We start from the raw sequence: 27,600 nt of genomic DNA, 5'->3' as shown, positions 1-27,600 counted from the left end.
AAACCAGCAAGATTTGAATGCTATTATTTTGCTGCTTTCACGAGACATCTCTTTGTTTTAATTTTTTTTGAAAAGTCTATGTTTCGATAGAATACTTATCTACAAAGAAATTTCTCAAGAATCGTTCCAAGTCATCCTGCAGGAATTCCCACCAACAGTTTCTGTTGAAAATTGATCGTCACTCAGAAGATTCGATTCGTTCCAGTCCGATGCTATCAGAGCTCCGCTACAAAGTAGCACTCATCAATAGAATTAAACCCCGATAGATCCAGCGTGAAAAGGACGACGTTTTCACATCAAACTGTCCAACGGGATAGAACGCGTCGATGTCCCGGGTTATGATTGATGGATTTCGCAGTAAATGTCCATCATAATTACTCGCGCCGCCGGAGAAGGTGCACTTTCATCCCGGACTTTGCACCGCGCTAGAATGTGACTAACTTGTAAGTAATGTTATGTTGGTTTAGATTGAATAGAGAATGAAAGCCATTATTGGTGTGGACAATAACCTCTGCGGTAGGGCGTGTTGTGGCAACAGGCTAAAAGGACCATTAATATCCGCTCGATTCTAATGGAATTTCCCAATATCAGGAGGTTCTGAGCAGAACGCGGAGGTTAGCTTAGACGCCACCTTAAGCCTCCTCCCACCACGCTGGAAGGGTTGTGTTGTACTACACACAGGTTATCGCTCAGTACAAAAAGCTCTCATAAATCTTTCGCAGGACTTGAGGGCGGATCGGGTTCGTCGCTTCATGTAGCAAATCCCCGCTGAAGTAGACACGCTAATTGCTGTAAAACATGACCGTCATACAATAAATTAATAAAGCGAAACTGATACGCTTCAGCTTTGAATTCTTTGCCTGTAGGGCATCGTCGTGCAGAATCTGCACGGTCATAAAAGCTCCTCCTGGTCTGACTTGATGGAGGATGTGATCCCATACTGACCTTATCAGCTTTGGACTCTGGTTTCTACGTCGGCGAAGGCGAAAATCAATTACCATAGTCATATTCCCCTTGGATTCGCCTCCAACTTTGAAGGAGTCGTCGGATCGAATCCATCTCAAGGACTTCACGATCTTCGTGCCAGCCTGTCCAAGGAATCCGACCCCAAACCCAAAGCGAATGAACGATTTACATTTTCCTATTCCAAGAGGTCACCATCTCCAAAGGCACAACAATAAACCGATTCATCGGCCATCATCCCGCCAAAGGGATTACCGCCCTTATGCAAATGAGTCTTCTTCCTTTAGGGAAAAATGACTGACGTGTTTAAACACTTCCGACCGCACGTTTGTTTTCCACTCACCGAGCAAATAAAGCGAGGAGAACATGACTCATTGTCTTGGAGGACCCTCGAGAAAGAGAACTGCAATATTGATATGTCAGATTTTATTATTTCACTCTTATTTGCCCGCGCACCACCACTACCCCTGCCTGCATGCTATCGCGCTCGCCAATCGCAACTCCATAAACTATTCCAACTTTCAATTGTCGACGGCTACCTCAAGTCTAACTCCGAGGCTAGAATCATAGACGCGCAGACGCAAACGCAGAACCCCCCTTTTGTGAGTTCATAAATTTTATGCTTATTATCATAAATTCACTTATTGAGAGTGTTTCGCCCCGCGCGCGCGTCTCGGTCGTCGTGGATTGGCTTGCAAACGAAATCTTGGGTGGAAAAATGGATTAGGATGCTGGAGTGGGGGAGGCATGCAGTGTGGTGGGTGGGTGTTTGTGGATCTAAGTGTGGCACACGTTTCTGCGGTTAAAAGCGTGAAGAATAAATTGTTATGCTAAAAAGAGAAAAAAGTTGGGAAAAAGATTTGCCTCAGCGAGAAATTTTATTTTATATTTTTTGAAAAATGAAAATACGCTGGCTTTTTTTGCCAACTCACAAGAAATCGGAAAAAGTTTTGACCGACCCCTCATCAATTGACGTAAAACTTTGTCTTATGGGGTAATTTTGGTCTCTGATCAAAAATACGAGGTCCATTTTTTGATATCTAGTGACGACCCCTTCAATTTTTTTTCTGAATTTTTATTATGATTTTAAATCCATAAAGAGATTGAAATTTAGTGTCTAATGAACTTTTATATAAAATTGGAAAGCCCAAAAATTTCGGAATAACATATTTTTTCATAGTAAGCGAAAATGTATGAGAAATTGTGTGTATGTACGTTTTGAATCTGCAATAACCCATTAGGTATTTTTTCCCAGAGAATTATTATTTTTGAAAGAGTATCAATGTTATACAAAATTAAGAGCAGACACAAACAAGAACAAATTGTGTAATTATAAGGGGATTAAATATATATTCTTAACATGCTTTTAGAATTTTTAGAAAAAGTCTTTTTTTTTAAGTGAATTTAGACCATTAATGACTGGTTTTTCGAAGATAAACTCAAAAAAATAATTCGACAAATTTTGCATAAAAATTACCCTCTTTACGTTTGTTGAGGCTCATGCACTGCTTCAATATTTATTTCATTACTCTTTTCAAAATGAATAACACATATTTAATGAAAATTATGAATCTTCTTCTTCCACTTTTTTTTTCTTTCTAAAAACCCAGATGACAAAAATGACCAAAAAATTTGTATGTTATCCCACAAACAAATAAAATCGACAGTAAACTCTTTAGACATAATTTTATAAATATTGTATTTTCTATTTGCAATCAAAATGAATACTTTTTTACTATCCTGAATTTCAGCTGTCAAAAGTCGGACCAATAATGTATAAAAAAAGAAAAAAATGAATACCATTTTCTCAATTTAAAGTTACAAAATATATTCTTGGACCCCTTTTTATAACATACGAAAGTACTTAATAGTAAATTCTGCCTTTAAATTTTATTTGTTTCATAAAACGTCAAAAATTCTCAAAATTGTCAAGGATATTTTTGGATTACAAATCCAATTTTACAACGTCTAATTAGCAATTCTTCACGGCAATTGATAATGGATTTATTTGGGTTTTAAAAATTCGCTGAAATTTTTGAGAAGCTATCCCTTGACCAAAGAACGCATTATCCATACATGTCTCCATACAATTTTGGCTCCTTCCCATACAAAAATGATACGTAAATATTCGATAATTTCTATCTCGGGAAGGGCCTTTCTAATCGGTTTAGTGTCTTCAGCAAAGTTGTAGGTGGTTTTTAGGATAGTTCAGAAAAAGTCATATTATTTTTTTTTCAACCTGAAGTGAAATTCACAAAAACCGCATTTTTTATTTTTTTTAAATGATACGATGAATTAAAAGAGGATACTTTTTAGCCACAGTGAAATATGGACAAATGATTTCATAGAGATGACATTCAAATAAAATCATAATTTTTCAGTACTTTTAAAATATTCACTATTTTTTTCAAAAATCATTTTTAAAGGCAAAATTAAATTTGGATTCGAAAAATACCAACCATTTTTATTCGGCAAAACGTAGAGTTTTCAAGTCATAGTCATTTGAGGGTTAGTTCCAGGTCAATTCAATTCTTCACAGCTATACTGCCCCTGATCGCATAAATGTCCCATATGCATTTTCATCGGTTTTGAGTTATTGATGCAGTTTGGTTCAAAATCGTGTGACTTTGTTCTAGAAATCAGGAGGAAATCCAGTTTTTTCGCGAAAACTTAACACGTAGCCTTATGTATGGGACAAACTTCAAATGCGTTTTTCTCAGCATGCTGTTTTTGCATATGGGACATTTATGCGAACATGGGCAGTAATATCTAGGCATCTTTAGTTTACCAACATTTTCCACAAATTATGATGAAGTCCTAAACTCGCCTGTCAATGGGCTTCGATCTAAACTAATTACTGTGAAATTTTCCGATCTTTTCGAAAAAAATATTTCCAAAATTTTAAAATCAAGACATACATTTCAAAAGGGCGTAATATTGAATGTTTTACCCTTTTGAAATGTTAGTCTTGATTTAAATATTTTGAAAATATTGTTTTTGAAAAGATCGGAAAATTTCACGAATGTTTCATATTTTAAAATTGTATCGACGTTAGAAAATGTTGGGCTTTTTGGGTGAGACTTGGAAAACATCAATTTTCCTGTTTTTTAACCTTTGCATGGCAATATCTCAGCAACTAAGGGTCGTATCAACAAAGTTCAAAAAAGCAAAATATAGAGAATATTCTGAGCTTTTCAAAAATATTTTTATCAGCGGTGGGCAAACATGGACACTAATTTTAAAAAATGAATAACTGCGATTATTTTTATAAAAGTTACCTGAACATTGCAATAACTTGAAAACTGTGCACTTTATCAAAATTTAACTAAAGTACTTTTTGATTGCAAATTTGATTTTACGTCGCAAATTTAAGTTGAAAATTTTTTGCGACCAATATCTCGATTTTCTAAAAAAAAAATCTGTATTGTTTCAAAAAATCATAACTCGGTCAAAGATTTTTTGCCCATTCTGAAAATTTCTGAAAAGTTGGCATTTAATGTCCTCTAAAACATATCAGAAAAAAAATAAAAATAGTGTTTTTTTTTTGCAAATCAAGTTTTAGTGACAAAAAGTGAAATTAAAATTCACCAAAAAAAATTTTACCGTGTATCATTTTTTTTCAGTGTATTCCATATTTATATCTACAACTTTGCCGAAGACACCAAATCTATCAAAAAATTCCTTCAAATGATACAGATTTTTGAATTTTCACATATCATTTTGTATGGACAGCTGCCAAATTTGTATGGAAAATTATATGAACTAACTAATGATGCAAAATGGCTTCTTTGGGCATACCAAAGGCACCAAAAAAGTTTTAGCCGGATTAAAAAATACAAAAAAAATTAATGGCCGAAATCTCAGAGAATTGCTCAATGATAAATAGTGACGGCAAAATAAAAAAGTGACTGCAGAATAATGAAAGAGATCATACAGGCAAAAGGTAAAATCATTGAGGAGTTAGCAGATTTAATGTTGGTAAGTCGATGGCGATGTCTCTAAGTCCTTTGGTAAAACTTCAAGTGGCGCTATAAAAAACGCTTTTGAAATGTTAACATCAAATTGAAAATGGCAAATTTTTCAAAATTTTGATTTACGTAAAAAGTCCACAATTCTTTGATAATTTTTTGAAAATTAGGGGTCTATTTTTTGGATTTTTTGCAACACCATTCACACTCAACAAGGCAAATCTTCAGTTCAAATTCAATTGCACGCAAATCGGCGGCGGCGGCTGCTGCTAGTTCCTTCACTCACAACATCACAACACCCGAGTCTTTGAGGGCTTTAGCATGTAGTCTAGCGTTTGTACAAATGGACCCCTGGTTTGGAGCTAGTCGGCCGGTCAACCCAGGCCAGAAGCCAATCGACGACATCCGCCCCGTGTGTCCCTTTTGGTTCTGGCGGAGAACGTGCCTATAGTTTGCATCGACAGGCCACGTTAACAAATCTATATCGCGAGCGTTCGTTCGCTAAAATAATATAGAAGTTTACCGCGCCCGACCTGCCCGATTCACGGTGTGGGTCTATAAATAAGTGGCCCCCCTCCTCGGATATTGAAGGGGGGGACGCTCAGCGCAGTGAGTTATGCATTCAGCAATAATTTATGGAAGTTTTTTTTTCGCGAACGTCGTACGATGTCTGACCATTGGTCCGGGTTGCGCGTGGCCTCTGTCCCGGGTTGGGGTCCTCGTTCCAAGGGGGAAACAAAGAGGTCGTGTTTTGGATGGCACGTCCGGTGCCATTATTTTGCCTATTTGCACTGCTGGGGAACGCGATGTCCCCGTAGAACGGATGTCAATTGGCGGTGCGTAATTTTTAAGTGCAGTCTTGAGGCTTAAGAAGATGCACGATTCTTGACCAATGGTGCTGCATTATTGTTGGCTACTGAAAGGATAGAACAAAGTGCGTCTGTTGACGGGGGGAAATTTATGGTTCTGCAGGGTCTGCGTATGGATAACTAAAGCCTGGGTATCATTATGCTGTGAGATGTAATTAACTTTTATGGGCAGTTTGCTGAAACAGGCAACAATTCTATTCTGTAGATAAAATTGCATGATATCTTGATCAAACAAAGCTTAAGGAAAATAAATAAATAAAAACGCTCAACCTCAAGTTGAACTACATGTGAGTGAATTCGACAAACCAGAGAAAAGTAGAAAATTACATACAAACTAAAAATACCACATTTGAAAGCCACGTTCGTGACAGCAGAACATGATCAGCTTTTGACGAGACCATAGAACGTATGTGTCAATTCAAATCAAAACTCCTGATTTTCCTTCCGAAACCACGAAAACCGCCACCAAACGAAACAGAAAGCAAATTAACTCTGCGGTCTCCCGTTGAAGACGCAATTCAAGTTCACCAACCAACCACTTGAAGCTCAATCCAACCCGAAGAAGAACACCACAGAGTGGCGCTACCCCACCCTTAATGAAGTCCAAATCACGCAAACCCCTCCGACTTGAGCTAGTTGGTAGCTTCGTGCTTGTTATCAGCTACGGCTGTCGGATCAGGTCGTCCAGATAACAACGCGGCGTGGTTCTTTTTCGTTCTGAACAGAACTTCCAGTCACGTGCAATTAAACGGGCCGATTTGAGCGGGGGGCGCGAGAGAGTTTGCAACATTCTGACAGCTGTGTGCAAGCAAAGCGACATCAAGCCCAGCGGTGGAAGATAAGAACTTGGCGAAGAACACATGCAACTGTCATACGGTACTAATTGGATTGCGGCTTGCGGTGGCAGTGATTTGATCTGAGTTTGCTGAGCTACCGCGGAGCAATGAGCTCAGAACTTTTCAGAACGCTGAAGTTCTCATCCACGCTCGATTATGCTGTCAATCAGAGGATGTCAAGCTTGCGAAAGACAGCTGAGAGCCGGCGAGGTATCATCTTCGGAAAAGGGGGTTTGATGCGTTCTGAATGTTTGTTAAATTAACTGAGAATTGTTATTTACAAATTTGTTTGAATTGTGTCAAATATCTTTAGTTTATAAATGCATTTTTGTGAACAGGATTCGAAATTCAAAGGATCTCTTGTTTGGAAATTTATTGCAGAGTTGATAAAATTTTTCCAAAAATGGACACTTTTTCAATGTTTTTACGTAACTACTTTACCTAAAGCTTCTTGTAACGAGATTTTGATTGCTTTGTACCCTTAAGTTTGCCAGTGCAGAATAAATTAAATTATATTTGAGATTTAAGATTCCTTTTTATAGAAGATTTGTCCGGTGAGCAGTTCTCTATGGAATCGGTCTTTTTACTTTAATTTTTGGTGCCTTCGGTATGCTCAAAGAAGCTATTTTGCATCATTAATTTGTCCATATAATTTTCCATACAAATTTGGCAGCTATCCATACAAAATTATATGTGAAAATTAAAAAATCTGTATCTTTGGAAGGATTGGATTTGCTGTCTTCGGCAAAGTTGTAGCTATGGATAAGGACTACACTGAAAAAAATGATACACGGTAAAAAAATGTGATTCTTAATTTCACTTTTGATCACTAAAACTTGATTTGCAAAAAAAACACTATTTTTTCAGATATGTTTCAGAGCAGGGGTGCTCGAAGTTTTTGAATGGCGGGCCGAATTTGCAGCTCACATGAGCTTGCGGGCCAAATGGCCATGTCTCGGAATCAAAAAATGATCGAGTAATACTCGAAAGCTTTTTTTATGGAAATTGGTCGCTGACATTTTTCCAACAGTTTTGTACAAAAAATCAACAGAACTAAAAAAAATGCTTTTTATTGCAATTTGCATGCCAAAACAAACAAAGAAACAAATGAAAATGCTGCAAATAATTTTGTTAGAAATCTACATACCACGGGCTGAAAAAGGTCAAGGGAAAAATTAAATGAAAGAATTTAACTGATTTTTTTTGTATGTTTCCTAAAATTTTAACTTTCATTTAAAGCAATGCAGGGGAAATTTAAACTTGGAAAAATTGCGTGATTTTTATGTCAAATTTCAAGCTAATACTAAACCTATTTCTTTTTTGAAATTTAAAAATCAACTCGCCATCCTCGTTTGGCCCGCGGGCCATACTTTGGTCACCCCTGTTTTAGAGGACATCAAATGCAAACTTTTCAGAAATTTAGAGAATGGGCAAAAAATCAATGACCGAGTTATAATTTTTTGAATCAATTTTTCAAAAATCGAAATATAGGTCGCAAAAATTTTTCAACTTCTTTTTTCGAGTTTGATGTGGTCAAAAAGTACTTTAGTGAAATTTTGATATTGTGCACCGTTTTCAAGTTATAGCCAGTTTTAGGTAACTTTTTTCAAAATAGTTGCAATTATTCTTTTTTTAAAATAAGTTCGCATGTTTGCCCATCTTTGGAAAAAATATTTTGGAAAAGCTGAGGAAATTCTCTACAATTTGCTTTTTTGAACATTGTTGATACGTCCGGGTACTTAGCCTGATGGTTAAGCGATCTGCCTTCCAAGCAGACGATCAGGGATCGAATCCCGCCCGGTCACCTCGTCATCGATTTTTCGGTGGCAACTAGACCCCCTTGCTCCCTCTGGGAGCACCAGAACCCCGGTAATTAATTACCAAAACACACACGCACGCCGCTCCCCCCGCTAGAACCAGATAGTGGTGGTTGAGTGCAAACAGGACGGGAAGATGACCACACCACCACAACGCGTGAAGGAAGGAAGCAAGACTCTTCCAAGAAGACCCCCCTGGAGAACATCATCACCATCATGAACAAGAACAATAGATCTCGAGATCTATAAATAGACGCACGGCTCCGTGATGGCAAGGCCAATTGAGCCAGTTAGGGTATAGGTTAAGATAGAGGACAAAGAATAAAAAAAAAAAAAACATTGTTGATACGACCCATAGTTGCTGAGATATTGCCATGCAAAGGTTTGAAAACAGAAAAATTATGTTTTCTAAGTTCCACCCAAACAACCCACTATTTTCCAATGTCAATATTTCAGCAACTAATGGTCCGATTTACAATGTTCAAATATGAAACATTTGTGAAATTTTCCGATCTTTTCGAATACAATATTTTCCAAAATTTTAATTCAAGACTAACATTTCAAAAGGGCGTTATATTGAATGTTTGGCCCTTTTGAAATGTAAGTCTTGATTCTTGTTTCATTTGTTATCATTGAAAATTGAACCATATTAGTTATTTTGGTATTGGTATTAGAAAATGAGGAGCTGTTTGGATGAGAAAACTATATTTTAAATATTTTTTGAGGTAAACACTTATGGACACATTTTTAAAATAAATAAATGATTTTTTAAATAAAATCAAACTTTGTATCTCGATAATGGTAAGCTTTTTTTCGTGTACCTATATTACCAGTCCTCATCAGTTTCTAAAACTTTGCCGAAAACATTAAATTGATCAAAAAATTCCTTCAAACGATACAGATTGTGAAAGATATTGTACTTGTGAAATTCAAAAATTAAAATTGAAAAAGCTGATTTCATACACGGAGAAAAATGAGTCCTCAAAATCTTGAGCAAGCGTTCATGAAAATGGGAACCACGAACAAAGTGTTCAAATCCCATGGTACGATTTTCAAAAACGTACCATGAGATTTAAACACTTTATTCGTGGTTCCCATTTTCATGAACGCTTGTTAACGATTTTGGGAACTCATTTTTCTCCGTGTAGAGAATTGCTCATATCTTGTCTTCAGATTAAGCTCTTTAACTTGATTGTGCAATAGCCCTGGTTAGAACGGCTGCAAAGTCGGGTAGACTTTAAAGTGACTCCTGCTCTTAAATAAAGACTTGACTCAAATACAAAATTCCAACTTTGGCTTCTCAGAATTTGATAACTCCGACTGCATACCCTGAAACTTACTCGACTCCACAGACTCTGGCTTAGACTCCGACTCCGAATCCACAGCCCTGCTTTTAACAAAGCTCCTTCCAGGAGCCGCTCCAACCATTCAGGAAGCTGTAAAATTTCCTCAAAATTTGTATCCCCACACAAAACCAGCATCAACCCCGAGTCGATCACAAAACTGTTAAACCCCCTTAAACAAATTCTTTTGCCCAGATCGTGACAACCGTCGTGTCGCGGTCATCTACATTTTTTGTTCGCGCAACTCAACTCATAAGTGCATTCCGTCGCTATCGCGTTACACTTTGTCTGGTTTTGTCGTTACCATATTTGGGCGGCAAGGGGAGAGGGGGTTTGATGTGGTCATAAAACGACCAATTAGTGACCCCTAGGAGAACCTAGCCACAACCGCCCTCCTCCCCGGTGCAGTTTGCGGTGTTAATGATCATTTCGGCTCCACCAGATTTAATCGCAAACTTGGAGTTGAACATGCAATGCAAATTGTCGCCGCTGAGTAGCCGCAGATCCTCATCTCGGGGGGGTCGATCACTTCTTGGTTTGGTGCACTGGTTGATGACTTCGTGTGTGGTTTGCCAGAACCTTAAGGCGGCGTGTGATGAGTTGCGAAACCGTCGACCGTCCCTCGGGCGATAATTTATTTGCACACTTCCGAGTTGCGTTGCGCTAAGCTCTCTTGAGGGCATGTCAAGAGTGATGAACCTCCTCCTCCTAGAAGAAAAATCATGTCGTGATGAATAGAATCGCATTCAGCGATTGATTTGCCGCCAAATGTGTTGAAGGAAAAAAAAGGTGGTGAGCAAACTGCAACAGATTCTCAAACTCATGAGCGGATGAGATGGATTTTTCTTGTCTTTTACAGATTGTGAGCTGAGATTATAAGCGGTTGCAATTGAATACGGAATACGGTCGAGTGTTAAATCTACCACCCAGATATCAATTTTTAAAAAGGTTTATGCGATTCTTAAGGTTCAAAACATCTTTTAAAATGAACATCTTCTTGAAACAAAATATATAACCTGTGCTCACACAAATAAATCAACTTTTGTGAAGTGATGGATCGATTTTAAAAGCGAAATTTGAAAAGAAATCATTAATTCATTCAATCACATAATTTTAACCATTTTGCAAAATACCCGCAATTTCTCTCACACTAATTGAATTACCCAGTTCATTAGACAGTCACCATGGCCAACAACTCCGCCTCACTTTTTTCCTCCATGTCCCCATATCCATTGATTCGATCCACCGACAGGTGTTGTGTTCACCTGTGTGCGGATAATTACCGCTCGGACACGCCAGATAACAATCGGCTAAGATTGCACGCAAAAAAACACAGTTGATACCTTTAAGCGAGCAACCGCCTTAAAACTCTCACCAGAAAAACTTGAAGTTTTTTTCTTTCCCCTCGAGTCGCTTATCATCCGCGGTGATCTGGTGCGAAACTTGCGCAATTTTCACGTGCACGTTCCTAATCTGTGAATGCTTTGGGTCTGCCCTAACCCCAACAGCTTTTGTCTCATTGAGGCGACCACAAAGTTGATCTGTTTTGGTTGGCGACTTGGATCTTAATCTCGGGAAATTACTTTTACTTTTTTGCCAGCCAACAAAACAACAAACTCCAAGGGCCTACACTGAAATAAAAAAAATAGTACCAAATTCCTTTATTCTAGGAATGTTGCCTCTTTTCCTTATTTAGTAATCGGGTTTTTTAGATTACTTAATAAGGAAAAGAGCCAAAATTCCTAGAATTTAGGAATTTGGTACTTTTTTTTACAGTGTAGGGGATTGTCGTTCTGCTGTGGCCAAACCGACGGAAAACAGCTTGTGGTTAAGCTTTCCCGGTTAGTGTGGTATTTCGGAGGAGGTGAAGGAAAAACGGTTTAACATACAATCTTTTGAGTGAGTTGGGGAAATGAGACTGGTCGGGCTAACTGGGGTGTGAGTCAGAGTGACTCCAAGCACGTGTGCTATGTTGTGGTAAAGTGGTGTAGTTGTGGTGATAGAAAGTTGATTCAACCCTCGACTGATTTTTTTTGGATTTAGAAGATTCGATTTCAGCCCAATTTGTGTAGAAATTTATGAGTAAACTGCAATGCAAGATGGCTTCTTTGGGCATATGGAAGGCACCCAAAAATTTCAGCGAGATTAGAAAAGGAAAAAAATCGGGCCAGCTTAATTTTAAGGACCCAATTGAACTGAACCCTAAAATGACCCGATGTGGATGTGGGCAAACACAGCCATAACAATTTGTTTTCTACAACGAGTTCACCCGCAATAAGCTCTCGAAGGCAAAGGAAAAGCCCTTTTTCCCCTTACCGGTAGCAGCAATCGTCCACGGCAGCGCGCGCGACCAATTCAGTGAAGTTGAACTCCGCGCCTCTACTCAAGCACGTCTCGAGGGGAGTGTGCTGCAGAGTGGAGCAGGTAGTATTTCCAGAGCAAAGCTCTGGGCCATAACTGCACATTATGTTTGCGGAAGCTCGCCTTGCAAAACCCAAGTCAGCAACAACAGCAACAACTAGACCGGTAATCATCGCCGGAGAATCATTTTTCGGTTGGTCGATTCCGACTCTTGGTCGCGAGAGTAGCCGAGTTTTCCTCTTCGGGGTTTTCCGCGAGGAGGGCGCTAAGGTTTTCCACGAAGATTTGTGGCGCGTGATTTCATTAACTCCTCCTCACCCCTCTAGCTTCATTTTGTAAACAAAATTTCCCATTATCATCACTTTGCTCAGAGAATGAGAGAAAAAGCGTGTTGTTGTTGCCGTTGAGAGCAGTTTGCACTGATTGTGCCGTGATGAAGAACCAGACACTTACCAGTGTCCATCACGGGGAGGTGCCCACAGCAGTGATAGAGGGACGGAAACCGGAAGGGATGGCGGCGATGGGGCGGCCAAAAGCGTGTCTAACAACGGGTAATTATTCGCTTCAGGTGTTGCCAGTGCGCGAAAAGGTATCGCTTCTCTCCAGTCCAAACCCAGCGGACCTTAATTTGTTGCTGATGAGTGTGAGTGCTTGCGGAGAGATTTGCCTGATGATGGTCTCACTTTGGGTATGGACGAAGCTCTAAAAAGAAGTAGTATTTTTTAGTTCTTGAAAGGAACACCCTTGAAAAGGATTGGAGTTGGTGTTTACAAAGATTAAACCGTACAGTGACAATTTCAACATTGCAAATCGAAGCCCGTGTGCTCTCTTGTTCTATCTAGATAGGAATCCCAGCAAGCTTAGTACAAAAGAGCACACAATCATGGAAATATTAATGTATTTAATTTTAATTTAGGCATTCAATAATTCGTGGAAATCCCTATGGCGTCATCCATAAAGTATGTCACGCTAAAATCGGCCAAAATTAACCCCCCCCTCCCCCCTATGTCACATTTTGTCAAGCTGGCTCCGACCCCCCCTCGAAAAGAACGTCACGTTTTTCGGACCCCCCCCCCCCTAACTCTTATTTTTTGTGCAACTTTTGCATGATTAATAAACAGGATTATTTTGGGATTATTATTAAATTCGGAGTTCAAAGTTTATCAAACATTATACTTTTTTTTACATATTTCAAACTGAATTTTCAGTATTCAAGAAATAGTCTAGCGTGACGTCACGGTCTCACGGACCCCCCCTCTCCCCCTTGTCACACTTTGTCACGCTTGCGACAACCCCCCCTCCCCCCCTAGAGCGTGACGTACTTTATGGATGACGCCTATGAGGTAAAGTTTTTGTATATTTTTATTGGTGCGATTTGGACATCTTTGTTCAAATCTCCTTATAATTTTGCTCCTATTTTTTGACACAGATTTTCACTTGTGAAAAACAAAATTGTATAAGATGATGAAACTGTATCTTTATGACCACGGGTTGTTGGGTTGTTGGCAGTGCGTGGCCGAATGGTTACGCTGTCCGCTTCGTAAGCGGATGATTCTGGGTTCGATTCCCATCTGCTCCAACCTTCCATCGGATGAGGAAGTAAAATGTCGGTCCCGGTCTTGGTTGTTAGGCCGTTAAGTCATTCCAGGTGTAGGAGTCGTCTTCATGCCATAAGTACAAACAACACACCAAACCAAGCCTACTCCGGTGGAATCCCTGGCGGAGGTTGGACTCGCAATCCAAAGGTCGTCAGTTCAAACACTGGGGTGGAAGGTTCCTTGGAGTAGAGAGAGGTTTGGGTGCTCTCCCCATTCAAGCTTTCGGACTCCTAGGTTTGAGCAGAAACTTGCAATAGAGACCTCAAAATTTACCAGCAACAGCACCGCCTCAAGTAAGCACGCAAATTTATGCCATTTACTGGCCAAAAAGATCAAATTTAATGCATTTTTTTATAATTTCTATTTTGCGAGACCATTTCTCATCATTTAGGTGGCACACACATCCACACGCAAGATGAGTGGTTAACTGCTTAATGAAAATCGCCTAACGTTTCAAAGCACTTAAGATACACCCAAAACTGGCAGCGCTAGTCCGAGAGAATGATGGTCTCGAGTCGAGAGAATAGTGGTACCATTCACGGACGCAGAGAACACAGCTCGAGATGGGCGATAGAACTATTCTCTCGAGGTTCATTTGCAAAAAAAGTTCATCCGTCAAACAAAAAACCAAAAGTGTCGACAACGGGAATCGAACCAGAGACCTTTGACAAACCAATCCAATGACTTAGCTGCCTAGGCCACCACAGCTTGGTGATCATGGAGAAGTCAGAAGTCGATGTATGACACTTGTTGGAGATTTATTGATTCAACTAACGAATGAACTCATTTGTTATGATGGTGTGAGTTGGTATCATTATTCTATCGATTTTGGCACTGAGCCCTCAATAAATTTTGAGAGAACGATTATCTCGATTCTGAATTTTGGGTGTATAAAATTACTTTCAACTACCGGCAACATGAACATTAGTTAGTCACTCACTTGAAAAATAATCCCGAAACATGTAAATAATTAGCAAGCGCCACCAAAAAAATAAACGCGCCAAGTTTTTTGACGTTTGAATTTTGACGACCCATTCCAATCGAAGGCTGAAGAAAACCGAGCGAAAAGCGAACTGCCGTTTTACGGCGATATGATGTATACGCCATTTTTGACATTTTCAATTTTATTGTACAGTCTGATAAAGAATCTTAAAAGCTACCTCCTGACGAAAGAATTTTTCAAAAAACTGCTCTGGGGGCCATTTTATTAAGCAAACAAACAATGATGTATACGCCAATTTTACTCATCATGATGTATGTATACATTGAGAATTGATAGAAGTAAAATTCAATACTATTTGAAAGTTAATTTGAGGTTTTTGGGACCAAATCAAGACTGGGCAATATTTTATTACATAATTTCGATTTAATTCTTGAGGGGACGTCCATTAGGCGTCATCCATAAAGTACGTCACGTTCTGAGGGAAGAGGGGGTTTTGAGCAAGCGTGACATTGCGTTTTAAAAGCATAGGGAAATTGTGACAAAGGGGGCTGGAGTAAATTTTGGCTGATTTTAATGTGACGTACTTAATGGATGACACCTTATCCACAACCACGTAGACACTTTTTTGAAAATTCTAGACCTACCCAACTCCCATGCGGGCAATTGTTCATGCAAAAAATGTGTTTATGGAGCGTAGACAATCGCTAAGGGAGCGTTATTTATTACGTAACACAAACAGTCGGATTTTTAGACCCCCTCCCCTCCTCGTAACAAAATTTCCATACAAATTTTAATTTTTTTGTATAGAGCGTAACACGACCTCCTACTCCCCCCTCCCCCCACTGCGTAACGTAATAAAAGAACGCTCCCTAGTACCCTCCCCCCCCTTAAAGTATCCACGTGGACAATGCATTATGGGATCTGCTCAGCTGTCAAAATAGCTGGCACTATAAATATACCCTACTTTGATCGAGCAATGTATACATACATCATTGAGAAGGAAAAGTAGTGATTTTTTATTGCTATTTTTTCGGCCAAATGATGTTTGTGGTTTAAAATCGTAGAGAATAGGAAAAAACCAGAAATTTTGTAGGGGCCACATTTTTATTATACTTTTTAACAGTTTTTACAGAGCACACCTTAAATTATTCATTTTAAATTGAAAAAATGAACAAAAACAGCTAATCGTGTCTACAGCAAAATCACCTCAATGGCGTATACATCATATCGCCGTAAAAGGGCAGCGAAGGCAAATAAAGAACAAATGGTGGCCACCAACACCACCAGCAGCGCCTGTTGGAGTGAGCCAGTGAAATTTTTTCTATGGGTGCTACTTTTCGTGAGTGTTCGCTTAAAATTTCATCAATTTTGGCAGCACTATGCAGACCCAAAAGAGCGCTGCAAGAAAAAGAACTAAGCTGAAAATAGAAAAATGGGCGTGACCCAATGCACGCAACTGATTAGAATACATTTGGGATTTTTTTTTAAATGCTTGTCGAAGGAATAGCATAACTTTTAATAAGAGTGAAAATAAACCGAAATGTTCACAAATAGTTGCTCTACTCGTTGGGGTACTTGGTTTTAGTAAATTTCAAGGAACACTTCATATTATCCAGCATCATTCAAACACGACCGCTTATTAGGCTTAAAATGGGTATATTTCGCATACTGTCTTCTAAGCAATTAACAACAAAATTTGCCTATTTTTACAATCAGATTGTTGCAGGATTGGGTCCGTAAGTTTGTCAACCAGAATAATCAAAAATAAAGTTTATGTATAACACAAAATGTTATCTTTTGAGCTTTATTACATGAGTTCAAGTGGCAGTGTTGCTAGTTTCAAGGAAAAAGAAAGATTTTCCAAATCATGTTAACATTCTAATTTTTGATTTTATGTACAATATTTCATATTTTTCAATGAAATTTCCAGATTATCATCATTTGATTAACGTGAAGAACAATAAATAAATTTATTTTACGTACATGACATAAGCAAAAAATATTGTGCAACCTTATTTAAATTTCATAATTTTAATGAAAATTGCATTTACCAGAAATTTAGATATTCATTGAAAATTTTCCGAATATGTATAACATCAACACATACATACTTATGAAACATCCAGATTTTTTTCAAAACAGTTTTTTTTTGTTTTTCGAGAAACACACACTGTTAAAAGCTATATTGGTGAAGTTTGGTCTAGCAGGCATATTGACTAATTTAAAATGTATTTCGTGTCTTGCTTTATTTATTCAGAGTCATAAAGATAATTTATTATTACTGTAATAATTATCGTCTTCCGTTTAAACATTGTAAAAATAAAAGTCAATAGTTTCTTCGATTCCTTTTCGGATTTTTTTTCTATTTTGAAGTTTGTTTTATTTTTAAGTTTTGCTGAAATCATAACAGAAAGCTGTTAATTTGACTGCGTTGTTACCTTTTTTTCAGGTGGGGGAGCCGCTGGGTGTTTATTATTTTCAGTTTACAGTCTCAACAGTGGAATAAACTGCATCACAGCCTTCGCTAGCCCTAAAAGGTGGCGAAAGCTCTGAACTCAGGAAAGGCCCGATTTACGACCGCATCGAAGTACTCTTTTTTATTATTTTGGCGCGAGCGCGCGTGCTCTTCGAGAGGAATTCGGAATTAGGCAGTAGCGGCAAACCCTTAAGTGAGGAAAGCGAAAGCGATTTTTTGAACGAATTTATAACAAACTAATTTTTCAAATATTTCCTCACTTTTCGACCGGTAAAGTCAGACAGAGAGAGACAGCGAGGGGGTGGTAAATGATATAAACTCAACCGGCAAATGGATTGGAACTACCAATCGCCAAGGTGCAAACATTGGAAAGGGGCTTTTTAAACTGATTTTTTTTTTCAATATTCAAAATTAATTGGATTAGAATGTTCCCACACCTGATTTATCGAAATCTAATTGGTAATTGTGGTTATTTGTTATTGTATTCGCCATTTTAAAATGTTACCACCCATAGTTTAGGGCGTTGAAATCGTTGATCCGCCACAGGCAGCGCGCGGTGACTTGAACGCGGAGTGCGGGTGAATCAGAAATTCAAACCAGTCGACCAGCTCTGGTTCGTGCCGATGAAGGGCTTTACGAAATTGAAAAATTGATTCGATTATAGAGTCATTAATCGATTCCGGTTTTGAGAGAGACTTTATCGTCCGGAACACCGGCCGGATGGTTGCCCAAGAGTCGAGGCGATGACAGCAGCAGGTCTCAATTCGTGGGTGTTTGCTGGGCCCTCACCTTACTTTGTAATGAGCAGGTATCACGGCTTACATGATTTTCGGTTTGGTTGGTACAAATTTGGTGATTGAGCTTTATCGTGTTGTTTGGACGTTTTTAAATGATTCGTGACAACATTGGCCCTTGATTGATCTTGCGGGAAATGCGCTACATGAAATCGATGATTGGTGGACATTTGTTAAGATGTCGATTGAATAATTTATGAGATTGTAGAGCTGCGACATCTGTTATTGAAAACAAAACCACTTTGACATGGAAAATCTTGTACATAAAATTGCATGCAAGTTCAAAAACTAACTTAATCCACCTATGTGGTTGGAGCCTTCCTCACAACAATGGCTGTACACAAGTTTCATCAATTTTTTAGATCCGGCTTCCAAAAAGTACATCGATATCACTTAAGTGGCCATGTCTCGAGACAGGGTTGCCAGATCTTCGATGTTTTGCACTCATTGGAAAGGTCTTTTGATAACCTAACCTAACCAACAATGGGTCGGATGATGGACCTGGACATAGTTTACATACATTTAAGTGAGATCCGGCTTCAAAAAAGTACATCAATATCACATAAGTGGCCATATCTCGAGACAGGGGTGCCAGATCTTCAATGTTTTAGACTCGTTGGAAAGGTCTTTTGATAACCTAACCAACAATGGGTCGGATGGAGGATCCGGACATAGTTTACATACATTTAAGTGAGATCCGGCTTCAAAAAAGTACATCAATATCACTTAAGGGGCCATATCTCGAGACAGGGTTGCCAGATCTTCAATGTTTTGGACTCGTTGGAAAGGTTTTTTGATAACCTAACCAACAATGGGTCGGATAGTGGAGCCGGACATAGTTTACATACATTTAAGTGAGATCCGGCTTCAAAAAAGTACATCAATATCACATAAGTGGCCATATCTCGAGACAGGGCTGCCAGATCTTCAATGTTTTAGACTCGTTGGAAAGGTCTTTTGATAACCTAACCAACAATGGGTCGGATGGAGGATCCGGACATAGTTTACATACATTTAAGTGAGATCCGGCTTCAAAAAAGTACATCAATATCACTTAAGGGGCCATATCTCGAGACAGGGTTGCCAGATTTTCAATGTTTTAGACTCGTTGGAAAGGTCTTTTGATAATCTAACCAACGATGGGTCAGATGATGGACTCGGACATAGTTTACATACATTTAAGTGAGATCCGGCTTCAAAAAAGTACATCAATATCACTTAAGTGGCCATATCTCGAGACAGGGTTGCCAGATCTTCAATGTTTTGGACTCGTTGGAAAGGTCTTTTGATAACCTAACCAACGATGGGTCGGATGATAGACCCGGACATAGTTTACATACATTTAAGTGAGATCCGGCTTCAAAAAAGTACATCAATATCACTTAAGTGGCCATATCTCGAGACAGGGTTGCCAGATCTTCAATGTTTTGGACTCGTTGGAAAGGTCTTTTGATAACCTAACCAACGATGGGTCGGATGATAGACCCGGACATAGTTTACATACAGTTAAGTAAGATCCAAATATATGTGAAAACACATTTTTATACATAACTTTTGAACTACTTATCGAAACTTCAATCTGTATAAAACTCGATCTATGGGACCCTAAACCAAGTCGAATGCAACAAGTTCGGGTCAAATCGGTTCAGCCAGTGCCGAGAAACATGAGCTAGTTTGTTGGTCACATACATACATACACACACACATACACACACACATACACACACACATACACACAGACATTTGTTCAGTTTTCGATTCTGAGTCGATATGTATACATGAAGGTGGGTCTACGACGTTTTTATACGAAGTTCATTTTTAGAGCAGGATTATAGCCTTACCTCAGTGAGGAAGGCAAAAGATACAATTGCGACATCTATCAGAAAGTAGCGAAAATAGTCTGCACAGGCAAAAATCAAACAAAGCAATTACACAGGTACACAAAGCTGAGCTACATAATGTACTAATTCAATTACCACCGACACTAAACCGCAGTCATTAGTCCAGCTGGCCCATAACATGACTCATCAAATTTTCCCCCAGGGCAGCTTCAAGTGTGCCACAAAGGATCGTTTACAAACGATCGGGTCGAACTACCTCGCTGAACCCGGACCGAGCGTAATAAGTTGGTCATTTGAAGTTCGCAGCTGGCCAATTGAAACCGGTTCGCGGAGACTTTGTTTGCACTGACACTTCCGAAAGTGAGCATTTCGTAATCGTTGCAAATTGGTTACCCCCCTGCCCGGTAGGGGGTGTGTGTCAATCGAGTCGAAATTTATGTTCTCGCGAGTTATGAATCAGAAAGCGGCGTTGTATTTGTTAATCGAACTTTCAAATTTTGCGCGAATGAAAGAATTTCAAAATCGTTCGGCTAGTTCGTGTCAAATCAGCAAATTTAACGGCACACCGTTCAGGCGTTGGCTGTGTGTGATGTTACGCAATTTGACGATTTGGTAAAACCAGTCGCGCGGCTTGGCCTCCTGATCACAGAGTACGAATATCCGAGGCCCGGTCATCTGCGTAATCTCGCGCCTTGATGATGCGTTTTTAGCCGTGTGTCTGTCCATTAGGAGGGGGACCCCTCCTTTTTTCCAGTGTCGTCCGAAAAATTACATCACCCACCCTGGTCAGGCCAGGGGACTTTGGGTGTCGAAGTTTTGGGCAAGTGCATACCCAATGACCCCGAAGAAGTGCTCAGTGCCGCTGTCATCAACCAGCACGGCGGCCCGTGAAAGCTCGTCACTTGATTGGTAGTTCAATCGCGATTGGTGTCATACGCGGACACGCTCAGGCCGAATTAAAAAAAAATTATAAATTTTATGTTTTCGAATTAGTTACCTCACACCACAAGGCACCACCACCCTGGGACGACCGGCGCATACCGAAAGGTGGTCATTATCATCGTGATGTAAAAATATGTTTCAGCATGAAATGGAGGATTTTTGTCTTCGTTTCGGAGAGCTTTGCATGCGATCGTCGCAGGCAAAGCGATGTAATTTAAATTATACGCTATGCTAACGAATATGACGGGCTTTCCAAAATTCCAACGAAATTTGAGCATTTTGTTTTATTTACTTTTATTCATTCTGAAAATCAAGAGGCAGAAATTATTTTGACAAAAAACTATACCTCATTTTAGGAAGGTGGTGGTTGTGGTTTTGAAAGGTTCCGTCAATTAGGGCGATCAAATCGACGCAACAGGGACAGCATTGAAGAGCTTCAAATTTAAAAACCGACGTACAGATTGTGTTGTCCATGGTCTGTTCTAACTCATAAATAATATCAAATAATTCGCCTTAATTGTCCCGAATCACCCAGTTGACGGTAAAACAATTTTAAATTTATTAGCAAATAAACATTAAAAATTAAAAAAAAAATACTTACTTTTATCCTCCTCGAACCAATCAAACATAAAAAGTAAAAATTTAGCCTCCAAACAATTTTAAGTGGTTTAACAAAAAAAACAAACTCTGTTTTTTGGGTTTATTGGTTTAACTTGTTTCATTTATCATTATAGGGGGAGAGGGGGTAATATGCAACATTGGGGCAAAATGCACTACAACAATGGGTTAAAATGTACCACAACATGGGGCAAAATGCACCGGGTAAAAGCCCTTTTCACTAGTCACCACTAGATGATACTGCTGTTTTTACAAAGGAGTTTCACAGCGGTGCATTTTGCCCCGACTACGATTTTTGTAGAAAATTTAATTAAAAATGCATGTTTTGATGTTTTTGGATCCATCTACAGAATAATGAAGATTATGACAAAAATTATCTACCTCAAAACATACAATATCAATAAATGCTTTTTATATTGCCAAAAAATCATAATGAAAGTTCAATGAAAATTTGATGAAAACACAACATTTTAATGTTTTGCAAATAACTTAAGCTGATTTTATACTACGAAGCTCAAATTTTTCCAGCATGGTTTAGCAATAATAAGCTTCCAATTTCTATGATTTTTTTCCGGACAATTCTTCCAAATACCGATAAAAAGAGGGGGTGCATATTACCCTCTCTCCCCCTACATTTTGATGATTCAATATATATGAGCAATTCTCTACCAACACCGGAAATGGATTTTAATTGTATTTTTTGATTTGGCTGACACTTTGACCAAATAAGCTATTTTGTGTCATTGGTTCACCCATACAAGTCTCCATACAATTTTGGCTGCTGTCCATACTAAAATGGTATGTAAATATTCAAACAGCTGTAACTTTTGAGTAAATTTTCTGATCTTCGGCAAAGTTGTAGGTATTGTTGAGGACTTTTGAGAAAAAAATAGGTACACGGGAAAAAAAATTGCAGATTTTTTAATGAACTTTTTTTTCACTAAAACTCAATTTCCCAAAATACGTATTTTTTGATTTTCGAGATTTTTTTTATGTTTTATTGGACAAAAATCCGCAACTTTTGAGCCATAGAGAAACATGGTCAAAAAATTTGACGCCGAGTAATGAATTATTGAAAAAATAGTGAATTTTGGAAAAATCGAAGTTTTATGCAAAAATAAGTTTGAAGTTATTTTTTAATGCAAAGTTGAATTTGCAATCGGAAAGTACGGTACAGATTTTTTGATAAAAGGCTCCGTTTTCAAGATATAGCCACCGAAAGTTTGATTTCAGCGAAATATTTGCAGTTTTTCAATTTTTAAAAATAGTTACAATGAGTGACCATTTCTTAAAATATTTGTTTAAGGTTCAGAAAATTTGCTATAAAATTGTCTAAGATACATTAAAGATTGCACCTCGGGTTGCTGAGATAGAGCCGCTTCAAGAAAAAGATGCATGAAAATTAAAGTTTTTTAATTCTCACCAAAACAACCCACTATTTTCGAATGACGATATCTCATCAAATAATGGTCCGATTTTCAATATAAACTTTGAAAAATATTTGCAACGGCCTTATAAAAAAAATTATAACATTTGAAGCATTTTTTCAACCAAAATTTGTTTTAAACGATTGAATAAGTTTATTTTTATAATTTTTTGTAAGATTGCACAGATTTTTTTTTTTCAAAATGAATGGATTAATTTTTAGAAATTTCAAATTTTGTCTCAGTCATGTTAAATTTTTACGATATTTGATTAGTTGGGTGGATGGTCCCCGTGGAAGTTAAAAAATAATATTTTAATTTGGTTTTTGAAGATATTTTTACAGATTAAATAATGAATGCCTATAGATATTTTTTTTAGTTTTTGAAACGCAAGATAAAAACCTTCAAAAAATATTTTTACTGAGCAAAATGTCACAGAAAATTCAAATTATTTTTTTTTATCATTTTGGCTAGACAAGATTGTTGAATGTTGCTTTGATACGGAATTCAATAAAAATAGAAGCAAATCATCGAAAACTTTATTATATCGAATACATACTATATTAGTTAATAAGACAAAGTTTATTATAAATTTCAAGTCCATTGCTCATCACTAGCCTGAGCACAATTCCCACAAGTTGAAAGATTGCTAATTTAGGTCAAATCAAAATATATCTTCAATATCAAGTCGATTGCTTTTAGCACAATAGCACTAATAAATAATGGTTTTAAAATAGCTTAAACTAATGAAAAGGATACAAAAAAACTGTACATGGAATTTTGAATGGAAGTTTGTATTAAAATTTGAACAGCATAGTTTGCCCTTTAAGCACGAAATTGTCTGTATTTTTCAATCAAATGGTGGCATTTTTAACCTGATAGCGTCATAAGACTTGTTTTTTGTTCAGCAAAAACTAATTATTTGAAAAAATACAATATTTTTAGTGTAGGTAAGTGTAATTTTTTTTTCAAGTTAACAATTTTTTTCAATCTTTTTTTAAATGAGTAAGCTCTAGATATTTTTTAAAGTGATATAAAATCTGATTAGAAAATCTCTATTCTGAAAAATCAATGAGTTTTCATAAAACATAGATTTGTTTGACAGTAATTCTCTAGCTTCTTAAATCGTCTTTTCTTTGTATTTTTTGTATTTGAATGAAACTTTGTTCATGCATTCCCAATGTTAAAAGATGCTATTGTGCATCTTTTTTTTCCATACGAGTTTTTGTTTGGTCAAAATGAACATGTTAATATTCGAAAATTCGTAACCGGCAAAGATGAAGGTCATGATTCAATCTCTTCAGACTATTTTTTTATTGAACTTCGTATCACTAGTTCAATTGAATTCCCAAAAAACATACTTTTTAAATTCAAAAATTTATGATACATTTTAGGGGACTTATAAAGACCTTTAAGAATTGTACAAAACCTGAAACTGAAGTAAATAAAAAATATTTCTGCTGAGTCCTAATCAAAACCAACCATTTTGCCGAAGGCACTAACACGATCAGAGAATCGCTTCTCTAGATATTGATTTTTGAATATTCAAATGCCCATTTTTCATGACCAGCCCGCAAATTTGTATGAAGCCTTGTATGGAAAAACTTATGATGCAAAACGGCTTCTTTTCACATAGGGAATGTATGGAAATAAAATTGAGATTTGGAAAAAAATAGTTCTAGAAAATAGCTCTGAATCCAATTTATTTTTACTCTCATTTTCTAACAATGTTTCAATATCCAGCCACGATATTAACCTCACCGTCATTAATGAGTTACATTGAACAAACTAAGATTTTCAAACCGAAAATTCCACCCAACTAACCTTAAAAAAAGACCACCGTCACCACTCACACGCCACCCATCAAATTCAATGGCACATTCCGCAGGTGACCCAAGTAATTCCTCAAATAATTGCACAAATTAGTCATGTCATCACCAATTTGGCATCGCTCGCTGCATGCACTTTGGCTCTCCGCGACCACCACGGCATGGTACCGGGTGTACTACTAACAGCGCGAAGAAGTAATCACTCAGCACTCGCACTCGAAGTACGAGCAAGTGCCGTTCGCAAACTGCACACGTACAAGAACACATACACACACACATGCCAGACGTTTTGCCGATTTCGAGTAAGTGGTTGGTGGATATGCCAAACTAGTATTTAGTGGCGCAAGGCTAACCAAAGAGCAAAAGAGGTACTTTCACTTCTTGTGGAATCGCAGTTCGAGTTGGGGCTTGGACGCGGAGATTGACGAACTGTCAGAGGGTCATCGTTGGGCGCAGATATCAATTATAAGGCCCCCCAACGGGGAAGTGACATTACTCACCTTCGTTCCAGCACGCGATTCTTCCTGCGCTTGTAGGTCCCGGTGTGGCCTTTAATAGTCCGGTACAGTGACATCACCATGATGATGGCTTGGTGGAGAGGCTCGGTGTACCAGCTGCTATTACTCGGTTGAACGACTCGAAGAAGACGGTTTGCCGCTTTTCCTTGTTCCTCAAAGGGCAGCTACACTATCGACCAGATGGCACACTCACTGTTGAAGAACTTCACTGCTTTATTTTTAAAGGATTTGTAGAACTATTTTTTAGAGCAGAACACTTTTTTTGAATTTTCTTACAAGGAATCACACTTTCACTTTCACTGTAAAAAGAACAAAATAAAATTAAAAAAAAAACCAATCACTTTTTCACTCAACCCTAAACCTAAGTGAAATCAACTGGGCGTCACTTTTATCGAATCCAGCACGTGCCTGCCGCGTGGCGCGTGATTTCTTCTCAAAAATTCGCGCCAAAATCGCGTTTCACAAGCCGCCCGTGTGAGGGGGTGTGTGCGGCGCGGAAAAGGTTTTTGAAAAATTACAACCACTTTTTCAGTTCGTCAGTCGTTTGCCTTTTCCTTCTTCTTTTTCTTCTGTTGGCGTCTTCGACGCCGCCACTAATGTTACTAATTTCGTGGAAAATTTTAATTTCCCCCCCTCGAGGGGCACGTGCCACCGTTAAAAAGCAAAACTTGGTGCGGGTAAACACATTTGACTAAACTGCTCGAAACGATAGTGTGTGGTGGTTTGGTGTGATGGTCGTTTGGCTCCAGGGAAAGTAGGCAAACTGAGCTTATTTGGCGCTGGTTGATGGTGAATGAAAAATTACACGCGAAACACCGAAACGACACCCTGCACTGGCAATTAGTAGTGGTTTGTGGTAGGTTAGTACATGTGTTTTGAGCCTAAAAACCACTTAAAGTTCTCATTAGAGATTGTGCTTAGGCTCGTATGAAGTTGAGGTTTGTAACGGTTCAAGATAAACAGTGATTAATGGATCTCCATAAAATCTGAAATTATAGAAAAAGATAAACAAAATTAGTAAGCAGTTTTAGTTTATTTATTTTTTGCTTTGTTCTCAGATTTCCAACATAAGAAGGGGTTTTTTGATCGATTTTTGATGCCTTTGGCAAAATTATATTGAGGCAAAATTTCAAATGTCTAACGCATTAAAAAACAATTATTCTGGAAAGTTCAAATGCTAAGTCTGATTCTAAAATTTGTATAGCAATCTAACAATCTTACCAACTAAAAAAATCGGAAAATGAATTCATGAAAGCATTTATTTTCCTAAACTTTACCGTCTTTTCCAAATCTGTAGTTCTAAAATCTAAAAATTGTAAAAGGCTTCTGACCCAACTGACTACATTTGCAACATAAAATTTGTACTGTGTACTTTAGATAGTTAACAAGTTTTTCAAACATTATTATTTCTTTCCGATTTTTCTGGCGAAAATTGAAACCCAAGCAACACACTTTGCCAGATAAACGTATTTCCTAACTGGTTGTATAACCGAACGGCCTCGTTACCACAACTTGTTCTACAACTCCTGTGCATTGGAAAAAGCGCACTTTTTTCTGTTGTATAACTTGCCAGAATAAGATGCGAGTTATCAGAGTAAGTTGTACAATTGTATCTGACAACACTGTGCTAGCTAACAAGAGATTCAACGAAAAAAGGGGGCGTGGTTAATAGGGACCTACATAGGGAAATGAAATGTTCTGGGAGAAATTTCAAACACCCAAAGTCATTCAAATTTAAGGTTGAAAAACTTGTATTTTTTCTTTCGAGCTGGCATTTTGCTTATACCGAACAAGCACAAACATAACAAAAACTACCAGATTATTATCAACAACAGTTTAACAGTACTTATAATTGTTATAAGTTTCGTTTTTTTGCCAAAACTATTTTAAATTAATTCCAACCTTGTTCTTGCATGATCTTGTTACTCGATTGGAACCCTGAGAGTGACATTTCGCCTCTCCATATAGGCTCTCTAGTGGTTAACGGCTGTGCTGTCAAATCATAGCGCACACTGAAAAGGAAAGATAGATTGAAAACAGTTGTCTAACCGTTACCCAACTTACATGTAAACAAACAGTTCTTATCAGAATTTCAATCAACGACGAAGCCAATATGAATAGTATCTCTGACTATTTTGGTACGCTTGTTTCTGCCCGATTTATTTAGAAAAAAATTGAAATTGCATGAAAAAAAAAAAATAATATTTTCGCGCTCTCTAACTGTGATTCATGTGAAACCCTCTTCATGGCGAACTTTTAGATTTTCATTTTTTTGATGAACTTCGTCTTTCCCAAGATTCTATCCGATGACTTCGACGACTTGTTGTTATCTCCAGGCAGGTCCAGGCGCGCTTCCACATCTCTCCACGAGGCTTCATAGTAAACAAGCTGGCCTAAACGTCAATAAGAAGGCTGCTGTCAGCTTTGTTATACTGCAGTGAGCTATACAACTTAACTCCA

At 38.0% G+C, this 27,600-nt stretch overlaps 1 protein-coding gene across 1 annotated transcript in view; it reads right to left on the bottom strand.

The window, feature by feature from the left end:
• The window catches only part of LOC120427089 (uncharacterized), a 292,743-nt gene that overhangs the window by 239,756 nt on the left and 25,387 nt on the right, over positions 1–27,600 (bottom strand). The window contains exon 2 of the mRNA XM_039591941.2: positions 25,123–25,439. Within this exon, the coding sequence (XP_039447875.1) occupies positions 25,123–25,202 (80 nt within the window). The 5' untranslated portion in view covers positions 25,203–25,439. The remainder of the gene's footprint in view (positions 1–25,122; positions 25,440–27,600) is intronic.

Source organism: Culex pipiens, chromosome 3 (assembly GCF_016801865.2).
Source record: "Culex pipiens pallens isolate TS chromosome 3, TS_CPP_V2, whole genome shotgun sequence".
NCBI lineage: Eukaryota > Metazoa > Arthropoda > Insecta > Diptera > Culicidae > Culex > Culex pipiens.
This window is presented reverse-complemented; position numbering and strand designations above follow the sequence as displayed.